Here is a 12,675-nt window from a genome sequence, read left to right as displayed (position 1 = left end):
TAGCCTGCTTTGTTTTCTTTTCTAGCAACCCAAAGCAACTCCCAGAAAGAGCTCTGTCATGTTTGCTTGTTCTCTCTGTGCGAGCAACTTTCAGCGTTAAGGGTGGACGTGATATTTCAAACATCAGATCAGTGCGTTTATGTATTGGGTGCCCGGAAATTTTTCCAAATAAACACAGCTTGATTCAACTTGGGTGGGCAGACTTATCAACAGACTAATTCTATAAACAAATGAAGGAATAAGCGAGCACACCATTGGCTGGTAGGCAGGGGACACGCGGGGAGAGAGAGAGACTCGAGGCTTTCGGCAATGAAAATTTAATTAATGTGGGTGGGCTGAGGGAACACAACGAGTGTTTATCATAGACAATTTATTTTCCAGCGCTAAGTCAACATAAAACAGCAAAACGGACAACAATTATTTAACATTTTAGACTCATGAAGCGGACACACCGGTGGCGATCTCCCCAGACTGAAACTCTCCTCCGAAGTCATGAGTTTATACCACAGCTCCGTGCCACAGGCTGCATCGGCTCTCACTCTATCGAATTCCTCCCTAATCTATGTTTACGGTGGCGAAGTCGGAGGCATCATTCCCGCCTTGGGATTCGCGTCAAGCCGCCAGGAACCTCCGCAGAAACCTCCCTACAGCTACATCGCGCTCATCGCCATGGCGATCAAAAACTCACCGGACAAGCGAGCCACGCTGAGCGGGATCTATCAGTTCATCATGGACCGCTTCCCCTATTACCATGACAACAAGCAGGGATGGCAGAACTCGATTCGACACAACCTTTCGCTCAACGACTGCTTCATCAAAGTGCCCAGAGAAAAGGGACGACCGGGGAAGGGCAGCTACTGGACGCTGGACACCAAATGCCTGGACATGTTCGAGAACGGAAACTACCGGCGACGGAAGAGAAAGTGCAGGTCTCAGGAGATGGGAGAGACCAAAATGGGACATAGGAGAACCCGAGCGCTGAACTCTAAACTTCACCAAAGCGCCCATTTGGAGAAAGAGGCACCGCTGAAGGACTCAGATATAAGCAAAAAACATCCCGAGAGAGATGTAAACATCCAACCACAAAGTAACGACGCTTCAGACTCCACGAAAGACTGGTGTTTGGCTTCCTCGACCACCGCAGGCACTAACCCAAGATGCCCGACGCCCGAACAAACCAGTGCGGTGTCCTCAAACAATCTAAATGGCACAAATGCGCCTTTAAACGCGCAAGAGACGCCGGTACCCGTGATGAATGACACTGGAAACGCGCAAACCGGAGACGCCAAATCCAAAGAAACGAATGCTCAGACGCACCCACGAAAAACGACAGACAAATCAAAAGAGTTTAGCATTGACAGCATTCTGTCAAAAAAGGAAAACCAGTTCCAACGAAGGTGCAGCGTTGCCGGAGGAGCGCCTGTAGCGTGTTTGGAGTCCCGCGGTTACGCGCTCTCGTCCTCGCTGATCGCACACGCGCATCCACAGCTGTACCCGCGCGGGTTCCCGCTCTGCTCCTACCTGTCTCTCACCTGTCCTGACAAAATACTGAACTTCAGAGAGAAAGCAGATGAGAAATTATTCTTTTGACGACTTTTTTATGACTCGAATCCCAGACATAGCAAACAAACTCAACGAACCATTCGTTTTATGTCTAGAAAGATTGAACAAATTCAGACTCAGTAATATTCGTATTTTCTCTTTTTTAATTATTAATTGCAACCAAAAACACATCTATCAAGCGTTCAGACTGAAACTATTAGGTCTATTATTATTTCTACTACTACTATTATTGTTGTCGTTATTATGGAATTCAACATGGGTGGCCACTCTGAAGAACAGTATACTGTACAGTATACTAACAGTAGTTAATTCTAATGATGTGTGTACTATGATCAAGAACGCACTTTTGCAAATCATCCTGAGCACAGATGTCTTTGTAAAATGATAATGTTTATGTGAGCAAGGGTTTTATATGTTCCTCTCAGCGCTTATGACAGATACTTGACAAATTGCAATGTGCTGTTGTTCTTGTCCTCTCCTCTACAACTGTATATACACACACAAAAACTCAAACTTGATTTACTGCTTACAAATGCATTTGTGGAAAGGAAAGAAAATCAATAGGTTTGTACCTTGTAAGAGAACTCAATTCTTTAAATGAACAGTGAGTATGAGCAAAACCTTGTTGAAATAAACATCAATTTCATACACAAACCTGAACCTGATATACTATATATATGAAAATATTAACCCAAACTGAAACTGATGTATGTGTGTGTGTGTGTGTGTGTGTGTGTGTGTGTGTGTGTGAGTGAGTGAGTGTGTATGTATCTATCAATGAATGAAACTCAACAGCTATACCTGTTGCTAGGACTTTGCATAACCCCAAACTGTGAAAGTAGTCTACCACATGTATTCCTTGCCACCATATATAGCCATAAGTGGTTTTTGAACTGAAAGGTCTAAGCCTCACTGAGTGCAAATCAGGAATGCTTGTGGAAATAAATAAGCTTCCCCACATTCAAGCAGAGGAACTCACATCCACAAGCATTTCCTGTGTATAGGATTCTTTTGGTCAGAAGTGTAAATAGAGCGTCATCCATCTGAAGGTTTGTAGAGAGAAAGAGACTACATCTCTCAATCTGCTGCCTCCATCTGTCCTCCTCTTCACAGATGGGCTCCTTAGATGGAGCAGTCCGCAGGACTCTGCTGGACCGCAGCCCTGAACTTGCCATCCATGATCATTATAAAACACTGCTATCTCTAAGGTGATCTTTAAGATTATAAAAAGAATGCTCTTTCATATTCAGCGGAATTTCTTAGAATATTTCTCATAATTTATAGAATACTGGATACATTTTAAGTATGAGCTTTAGTGTGACCTTTACTGATACTGCTTTATTGCATTAAGTATTGCATATATAGTGCAGGTTGTTTAATGTTTATTAAGCTATTTTATTTTCTTACAGTGAGGAATGCATACAAAAATAAATATCTCATTGTCTCTTTACATTGCTAAAGATAATTGTGCCCTCTAGTGTTATAATGCAGTTGCAATACTCAACCTCAATTAACACACATGCTGAATGAAATGGTTAAAGGGATAGTTTAACCAAAAATTAATATTTATTCAACAGATTTGGAGAAATGTAGCATTTTATCACTTACTTACCAATGGATCCTCTGCGGTGAATGGGTGCCGTCAGATAAAAGTCCAAAGAGCTGATAAAAGCATCACAATAATCCACAAATAGTGTAAGTAATCCAAAAGCTCTCCTTTTTAATAAACAAATCTATTATTAAGACATTTTTTTTAAAATAAAGTCTCTTATCCATATTACTTTTCCCAATAAAAAGTTGTCTCATCAACATCTTTAACATTTCTCACATTTTCAGTTTATTCGCTATAGTTTAAAAAATGGTAATAAAATATGACAAGAACTCAAGTCCACATGATGAAGTTTTGGGTATTATATGTCACAGTTTACTTTATTTTGCTATCCTTACTTACATAAATTAATATATAGTGTCTTGCACCCACTAGTAAAAAAAAATATCTAAAATTGTATTTGGTGTCTGAATAATTTTTGGTTTGACTGTATGTGCAGATCACATACTGTTCACAAGTAAAGATAGTCCAGAACAGTTCTAAAAAAAATAGATCTCATGAATTTTCACATCTTAGTAACATCTTAATAGTTTGGCTAGAGTTAAAATGCCTCAATATTCTTCAGCTTTACAAGATGTTAAATCATAGACTAGAATCGTGTGGATCATGGTGATGTTTTTATCGGCTGTTTGGACTCACATTCTGATGGCACCCATTCACTGAATAGGTATTGCTGAGGAAATTTTCATCACATTTTCATTCATTTTACATACCAGTCTGTGTTTTATCAATACATTTTAATTTTCATCTCTACAAAGATGTCATTATGTAATACAGATGGATTGCTAAATATCTAACTGCTGGATATCTGGCTAGACTGGTATTTTTTTTTCGTTTGTTAACCACAAAAACAGTATCACAGAAGGCAAATGTTGCCTCAACAGCTTGAAGCTGATGGACCGCAGAGCTGGATGTGAATTTTAATGACAACATTCTCAGTTTGTGTTCTGTCCTTCTCAAGCATTATATTAAAATAAACACGAGGAGAAAGATTATCTTCCTAAGTGTTTAAAGTGTAAAAAATTCACACCCGAGAGCGGACCGCCGCCACATTTTCATTTATTTTGACTGGAAATAGAGCACACTTTCTGTGGCCTTAACCACAAGTGCTCTACTGCGAGAGGCGCCAAATGAAGGCGCGTTGACTATAGAGCAGATTTTGATAAACAGCAGTCGTCTAATTAAAAAACAAAAACATATTTCTGTCACAGAAACACAAACATATTGTTTGGCTGACTTCAGACAATTACTCACTTCTTTTTCTGTTTACTGAAAATGACAAAAACCAGCACTGATTTAGATCCACAGTTGTTTCAGACCACAAGCAAGTAAAGTAAAATGCTTTGCACACTGCCTTGCAGTAAATTCAATATAATTTAGAGGTTCATTTTATGAAATCATTACCATTCAGTTTGATATATTTCCAGTTTGATGTATTTAAGAGTAATATTAAAAGTAATAAGAATATCTTTTTATGTAGCCTACTTTTTTTTGTATTATAGCATCATTAGAATATTAGTGGTAATAGTAGTTGTTTACTGTAAGGTGTCATTGTATGGTGTAACAGTATTTAATTAAATATAGATAAAGTGATAAAATAGGAAGAAATGTATTAATTTATTTATTCACCCACAAGTTGAGAATATAACTTCATCATAAATGAATAAGCATATATTAAAAGTAATGTCAATGATTTAAAAAAGTTTCGCCAGGATCACGACCCAAAGATTCCAACATACACTGCCCTCCAAAAGTTTGGAAACACCCCTGGCAAAGTGTGGTTTTGGACGATATCAGCATAGTGTGAATCATCTTTGGGCAATCCTTCAGGAGGCTTGGAGTAATATATTAAGTCAATGTTTGAATAAACTGACAGCTCGGATGCCCAGATTATGCAGAGCTGTAATAGCTGCTAATGGTGGATATTTTGATGATTTGAAAATGTAAGTTTTTTCTATGTAGGCTATAAACTGTTTCTTTAATCATTTTTTTGTAGTTTGTCGCTTATCAGTGCAATTATCACAAATTAAAAAGGATTCATGCCAATATTGTCCAAAACCCCACTTTTCTAGGGCGTTTCCAAACCTTTGGAGGGCAGTGTAACACACTTGAGCCTGCAAATGACAGTTATAAGGAGTTATGAGCAAATTTATACTTTTGATCGCTGTTGGCGACGTTGTCGGTTGTGTGAGTACTACCATCCCTTCAAGTTTCAAGTCTCTGCAACTTATGGTTTGGTCTGCACGATCAGTTTTATATGGAGATTGCTGATCCTTGTCCATTCTAACAATTACAATAAGCTTTCAGTGCTACACGCTTGAATCCCTAATTACAAAATGTAACATTAAATAATGTACAAATCATTCTTTTTTTCTAAAAAAAACCATTGTCCAACAGCGACACAAGCAGGAGAGGTAATTGAGAATGAATGGGGGAAAGTCACATGAGAAGAGGCAATGCCTCCACCGTGATATGATTGGATATGACTGGTTTTGTTCAGCTGTGATTGGTTCATACGATAAATCCCGCCTTTTGTGTTCATGTTTGAATGAACAACATAATGGCATTAATGGGAAGACTACTTTAAAAAAGTAAGTAAACAACTCGCTGTCACGTTGGGAAGGAGGAGATCTGGGTCCAAATGCAGGGAAGGAGTTTTAATATAAATAAACAAACAAAACACAAACAAAAGGCCAACACGGCACAACAAAACACAAGCAGGACAAGATCAAGAACATCAGGAACGAGAAGGACAGAAAACAAACCACACAGAAGACAATGCAGCCAGAAGGAATAGTGGGCAATGAGAGTTCTTATAGTCCATATGATTGTGAACAGGTGTGAGCTTGATGAGTGCTAATGACAACAAGACAGGTGTAAACAATCAGGGAAGTGCAGTGCAAGGGAAAGGGAAACAGCGACCTCAGGTGGCTAAGGGAAAACCCACAGACACCGCCGCCAGAGGAACGTGAGCTGGCCTCGCCGCCAGAGGAACACCAGTGGGTGCCGCCGCCAGAGGAACGTGAGCTGGCCTCGCCGCCAGAGAAACGTGAGCTGGCCTCGCCGCCAGAGGAACGTAGGAACGTGAGCCGGCCTCGCCGCCAGAGGAACGTCAGCGGGCACCGCCGCCACGGGAACAGAGATAGCGGTCGCCGCCGCCTCTGGAACAGAGCGAGTGGACGCCGCCGCTTCGGGAACAGAGATAGCGGTCGCCTCTGGAACAGAGCGAGTGGACGCCGCCGCCTCGGGCACAGAGTGAGTGGTCATTGACGCTTCGGAGATAGAGATAGTGGTCGCCGCCGCATCGGGCACAGAGTGAGTGGTCATTGCCGCTTCGGAGATAGAGAGAGCGGACGCCGCCGCATCAGGAACAGAGATAGCGGTCGCCGCCGCTTCGGGAACAGAGATAGCGGTCGCCGCCGCATCGGGCACAGAGTGAGTGGTCATTGCCGCTTCGGAGATAGAGAGAGCGGTCGCCGCCGCTTCGGGAACAGAGAGAGCGGACGCCGCCGCATCGGGCACAGAGTGAGCGGTCACTTCCGCGTCAGGAACGGAAATAGCGGTCACCGCCGCTTCGGGAACAGAGAGAGCGGACGCCGTCGCGTCGGGAACAGAGTGAGCGGTCGCCGCCGCGTCAGGAACAGAGTGAGCGGTCGCCGCCGCGTCAGGAACAGAGTGAGCGGTCGCCGCCGTGTCAGGAACAGAGATAGCGGACGCCGCCGCATCGGGAACAGAGATAGCGGATGCCGCCGTATCGGGAACAGAGATAGCGGACGCCGCCGCATCGGGAACAGAGATAGCGGTCGCCGCCGCATCGGGAACAGAGATAGCGGTCGCCGCCGCATCAGGAACAGAGATAGCGGACGCCGCCGCATCGGGAACAGAGATAGCGGTCGCCGCCGTATCGGGAACAGAGATAGCGGATGCCGCCGCATCGGGAACAGAGATAGCGGACGCCGCCGCATCAGGAACAGAGATAGCGGTCGCCGCTGCATCAGGAACAGAGATAGCGGACGCCGCCGCATCAGGAACAGAGATAGCGGTCGCCGCCGCTTCGGGAACAGAGTGGGCAGACGCCGCCGCAGGAACGTCAGCGGGCACCGCCGCCACAGGAACGTCAGCGAGCCTCGCCACCAGAGGAACATCAACGGGCCTCGCCGCCACAGGAACGTGAACTGGCATCACCGCCAGAGGAACATCAGCGGCTGCAATCCCCCGAAAGTATGCCTCCCGTGCCGCTGCCAAGTGAACGTCCACCGATGCCAGAGAAGTGTAAATGGTCGCCATCCATTCAGGCATAGCGTGAGCGGACGCAGCCGCATCGGGCACGGAGATAGCGGTCGCCGCCGCTTCGGGAACACAGTGAGCGTTCGCCGCCGCTTCTGGAACAGAGTGAGCGGGCATCGCCGCTTTGAAAAAAAAAATACTTCCCCGCTGGACCCATTTGTGCTGGCTGCATTCTGTCACGTTGGGAAGGAGGAGATCTGGGTCCAAATGCAGGGAAGGAGTTTTAATATAAATAAACAAACAAAACACAAACAAAAGGCCAACACGGCACAACAAAACACAAGCAGGGCAAGATCAAGAACATCAGGAACGAGAAGGACAGAAAACAAACCACACAGAAGACAATGCAGCCAGAAGGAATAGTGGGCAGTGAGAGTTCTTATAGTCCATATGATTGTGAACAGGTGTAAGCTTGATGAGTGCTAATGACAACAAGACAGGTGTAAACAATCAGGGAAGTGCAGTGCAAGGGAAAGGGAAACAGCGACCTCAGGTGGCTGAGGGAAAACCCACAGCCCAGATCATGACACTCGCATACTTAGATATAACCACTTTGTTACCACAAAATAAGACCTAAAATGGTATGAAAACATGATATGTGGACATTTTTAGTGAGTGAGTAATCAGCTTGGTGAAATTTAAAGTAAATCTCCATATCTGTGACCAATATTTACCAAGCTTTTATGATTGATTATCCAAAAAAATTCTAAATAGAATAGCTGAACATAAGTTCAGAAATTAAATATACTGTTTTAACATAGAACGATTCAAACCACGTACCATAAATCCAGTCATAAAGAGGTCAGTAAACCATGATTCAGAACTTGGATTTCATCTGAGACAGAACTGACAGGGCCTGATAGATCAGACAGGGGTCAAATCAAGAAAGAGAGAAAAGAAGCCATATAATGCAGAAGCGTCATCACCCTTGTTTCATGTGCAATCACGTCTCCAGGCAGCATTAAATCATACAATTTCAAACCGCCGGCATCAAAAGAGTTTTAATCTGTGTGTTTATTATATATTTTCACTCCTAGCGTAAACCAAACTCAGTTGTCCAAATACGCTCTCAACGCTGAGGGAGGGGTGGGGCTCTGATGAAGATTGATGGTCTCTCTGGGAGGAACATTAGCTGCTAATCAAGTTATGTTTCCTGGCGCTCCGTTTTATACATCGCTATTTGCATGCAAAGAGCATGAGATCCATGTTTGCTATCAGGCCAGCTTATGAAAAACACTCATACATCCAAGTCAGTGCTGCCGATTGAGATAGCAATGTTAGGAGACACCTTCATGCATTAACTAATCTCTGTTTAATATGATAAACAAACACTTTCACTATCAACCAAACTTCGCCTCACCGTACAGTTTAGTCAAGTCAAACTATAACAATTCAAGATGAGCCAAAATGTAAGAGAATAAAATAAAAACAACACAAAAGCCACTAGCCTAAAAATGATAGTGAGTTTAGGGCCTAAACATAATGTTTCTCACTTCCGTTTTCTGAACATCCGCACCACATGCAAGTAATCTTAATTTGAGGTAAACCAGGCCTATGACTCCATATGTACTGTTTTACCACAAACACTCTTTTTATCATAATGTAAATGTTTGATGCTTATTTTAGGAATCTAGCGTTTATTTGACTTTCATGCCCTCATTCGGCTATTTAAAAGCTGAGACTCAGCAGGGCACTAAATGCAAGCCTGGTGAGACACACTGTAGTTGATGCACGAGTGATCCTCATATCAACCATATTTGCAAATGCCACATGAAAAACCCAGATGGACACCCGCTGCTCTTGAGTGAAATGTAAAATGCTCTCTTTGGTTTGAAATTGCGTCATGAAGTATTCGCTGATGATTATGTGTTTACATATCTTTTCAGATGCCTGACTGAGAAGCTGTAATAGGAGGTTAGCACAATAAATATCTCTCTCACCCGCACATATGGCCGCGCACAGTAATTGACATGATTACTCATGTGACTCATACCGTGAAAATACAATTTTTGAGGGAATAACAAAGAGCCATTTAGAAATAAACTTTCAAGTGTTGTTCTATGCGCCAAACTAAATATTACACATATAACCATCATCTCAGTGGATTATGCACCAGCTGGCTTGGACATGGTCATTTTCCTCCAGTTTAGCTCACACAAACCAAGGAATTTAAATTGACTAACAGCTGCTGAATGAACACTTTTTATCTCAATTTTCGCAATAGCCCACCCTTGTCACTGAGCATTCCTATCTTTAAACCTAAACTAAATCAGGAAGGTATACATTGTTGAGGACCAGCAATCCGACTATAGCTTTTCAGGTGTTTCCTTGTTTAGGCACACCTGCATTTTTTTATTAACTGAGTGTATTTTCTGTTGATTTCAAACAATTCTTTATTTATTTCTTTGGGCTTTTGGCACAGAGGCGCTCGCTAACTATGCCAACCTATCATAGTTAGGATACTAAATATTTACTACCTGTTATACAGTTTTCCTCACAGCATGCATTTTTGCTTATTTTATTGAGATTTATTACATAGCTCCCTGAAATACTTGATTCTGATTGATCAATCACGCAACTATTTCCTAATATTCGCCATCCGGCACTACCTACACATTACAGATGCAACTGGTACCATTGTGCATCTCAATTATTGTAATTACTGTAGTGAAAATAAACAGAGGAATTCAGTATTAAAGTCCCCATGAAATCACAACTGAAGTTTTTTGGGTTTTATGTTAGCCTTAAGGTTATCTATAAGCTAGTGTGCTCCAAAACAATGACAAATTCACATTTAAGATAAAGGCATTCGAAACGTACAGTCTCTGACTTCCGCCAATATGGATCAGCGATTTTGATGACATCACTCTGCACTTTCTGTCCAATCAAATGCTGTCTAGAATCTGGAGTGTCCCGCCCCTACACTATAAATATACGCTGAAGCTGCAGCTGAATTCATTAACTTGTTTACAGAATTTGTATTTTCTCTATGGTAAATGACATGTAGTGCACTATATGGCGTAGGGAACAAATCAGACAGTGTAAATATGCATTCCATTGGGGCCAATGAAGTCTGGTTTCGCAGGGTGTCACAAGAACAGCCACAATGCACAAACAGCCTGCTCTGGTCCAGAGAGAGGATAGCATGAAGCGGATCATATGCACGAGACGGCCCAGTCCACAAAACGTATCAGACACATTTGAATTTCACACAGAATGCTATTTTATATATAGATAATGCGATATGGATGAGATTGTGGCTGTCATACACTGTCAAATTCGGCTTTGATATAAGCTGTGATATAAACTAAACGCTATTTAAAAAAGGGAGACTGCTGGATATGTTCCACTCTGTCTTTCTGTTTCAGCTGAAATTAAGTTAACACATAGAATAACGCTGCGTGTTTCAGAGCACATTAGTGTATCACTGTTGCAGTGTTAGTTTTGTTGCTAGGCAGATTGTTTTGTATGCTGCAATCAGGGTTGCCAGGTTTTCACTACCAAATTCACTCAATTGTTACATACAAGTAGCCCAAAACTACCCCTATTTTTTTTGACAGGGTGTCCCCTGATAAGCATGTAAGCATGTAAGGGTAAAATATTTAGACAAACTAAAGTTAATAGGTGGTAAAGATACGTACGAGCAGTATTAATTAAGATATTAGCCTAATATTTTACCCTACCTGACTGGAAATGATAAGAACGAACATGAATGTTAAGATTCTTGTCCTGGAAATCCTGGTTCAGTTTGGCCAACCACAAACGCCTTTTGTTCCTCAGACAGTTTTTTGCACTCTTCTCCTTGATTTGTTGTAACCTTACTCCAGTACTCCAAATGTTTTTCCCAGTCCGAGCAATTAGTACAGCTCAAAACATGGCAATAACTGACCGTTTTTTAGCAGCAATAATCAGCAAAATATGCGAGTTTCGTTCGGTTCAGTGGCGTTGTTTACATTCAGTGCTGCCAATATGGCCAACTGATGATGCCTCGTGAAAACACTCTAAAAAGGCCACGGGTAAAATTATTGTAAAATTATGAAATGTTTTTCTTTTCACTCAAAATTGTTATTTTGAAAATATAACCTTTTAGACACCAGTATAAATTAGGGTCACCAGACTTTCCCGTTTTCTGCAAATGGGATTTTCAAAATAACCCGCTGGCAAAAGGATCGACCAAGTCTGTTGATCGGAGTATTCGGGTAGTGATAATGTTCACCAACAGAAGGCGCTGCAATCTACACTGATTACTTGGACCACTTGAACGGACACGCGCCGCTGGTTCAGTCATGAAGAACTGAATCTGGACGAGAGCACTATTATCATCAATTATCAAGTAAGACATCGTTATCGCTTTCAAGGTAGAAACATACAAACTAATAATGTTAAATAAAAATAATTCTGTTTGTATATGTTTTATAACAGGGCGCGGGGTTGTCTTGTAGACCATTTTAAATGTTCTGGAAAGTTCCGCCATCACAAAGCTGTAAATTCCACACACATCTTAGCTATAATGGTGAAGGCACACCCCGATATGACTAAAACACATCTTTTGTGCGCAAAATGAGCCTAAATTGTAAAATAGTAAGCCTAATTAAGGGTAGTAAACTACATGAAACACAATTACATTTCTAAATAAAATCAGAAAATCTTAATATTTGTTAAACAGTTTTATTTATTCTCATATTTATTTTGATTTTATTTGCGTAATGTGTTTTTAATGTCATATTTTGTCATTATATAATTGTTTTTAACTGCTATTTACACTATTACAGTTGAAGTCAAAAGTTTACATATACCTTGCAGAATCTGCGAAATGTTAATTATTTTACCAAAATAAGAGGGATCATATAAAATGCATGTGACTGTTTATTTAGTACTGACTTGAATAAGATGTTTCACATAAAAGATGTTTACATATAGTCCACAAGAAAAAATAATAGTTGGATTTATAAAAATTACCCTGTTCAAAAGTTTACATACACTTGATTCTTAACACTGTGTTGTTACCTGAATGATCCACAACTGTTTTTTGTTTGTTTGTTTGTTTGTTTAGTGATAGTTGTTTATGAGTCCCTTGTTTGTCCTAAACAGTCTGCCTGCTGTTCTTCAGAAAAATCATCCAGGTCCAACAAATTATTTAGCTTTTCAGCATTTTTGTGTATTTGAACCCTTTCCAACAATGACAGTATGATTTTGAGGTTCGTCTTTTCATACTG

The 12,675-nt window shown here is 41.4% G+C and overlaps 1 protein-coding gene across 1 annotated transcript; it reads left to right on the top strand.

Annotated features, from left to right (window-relative positions):
* Positions 1–291: 291 nt before the first annotated feature.
* On the top strand, positions 292–2,217 carry LOC141290038 (uncharacterized). The gene has a single exon (XM_073822235.1). It carries the CDS (start codon positions 493–495, stop codon positions 1,588–1,590), a length of 1,098 nt encoding a protein of 365 aa, XP_073678336.1. The 5' UTR covers positions 292–492; the 3' UTR covers positions 1,591–2,217.
* The last annotated feature ends 10,458 nt before the right edge of the window (positions 2,218–12,675 follow it).

Source organism: Garra rufa, chromosome 17 (genome assembly GCF_049309525.1).
Source record: "Garra rufa chromosome 17, GarRuf1.0, whole genome shotgun sequence".
NCBI lineage: Eukaryota > Metazoa > Chordata > Actinopteri > Cypriniformes > Cyprinidae > Garra > Garra rufa.
This window is presented reverse-complemented; position numbering and strand designations above follow the sequence as displayed.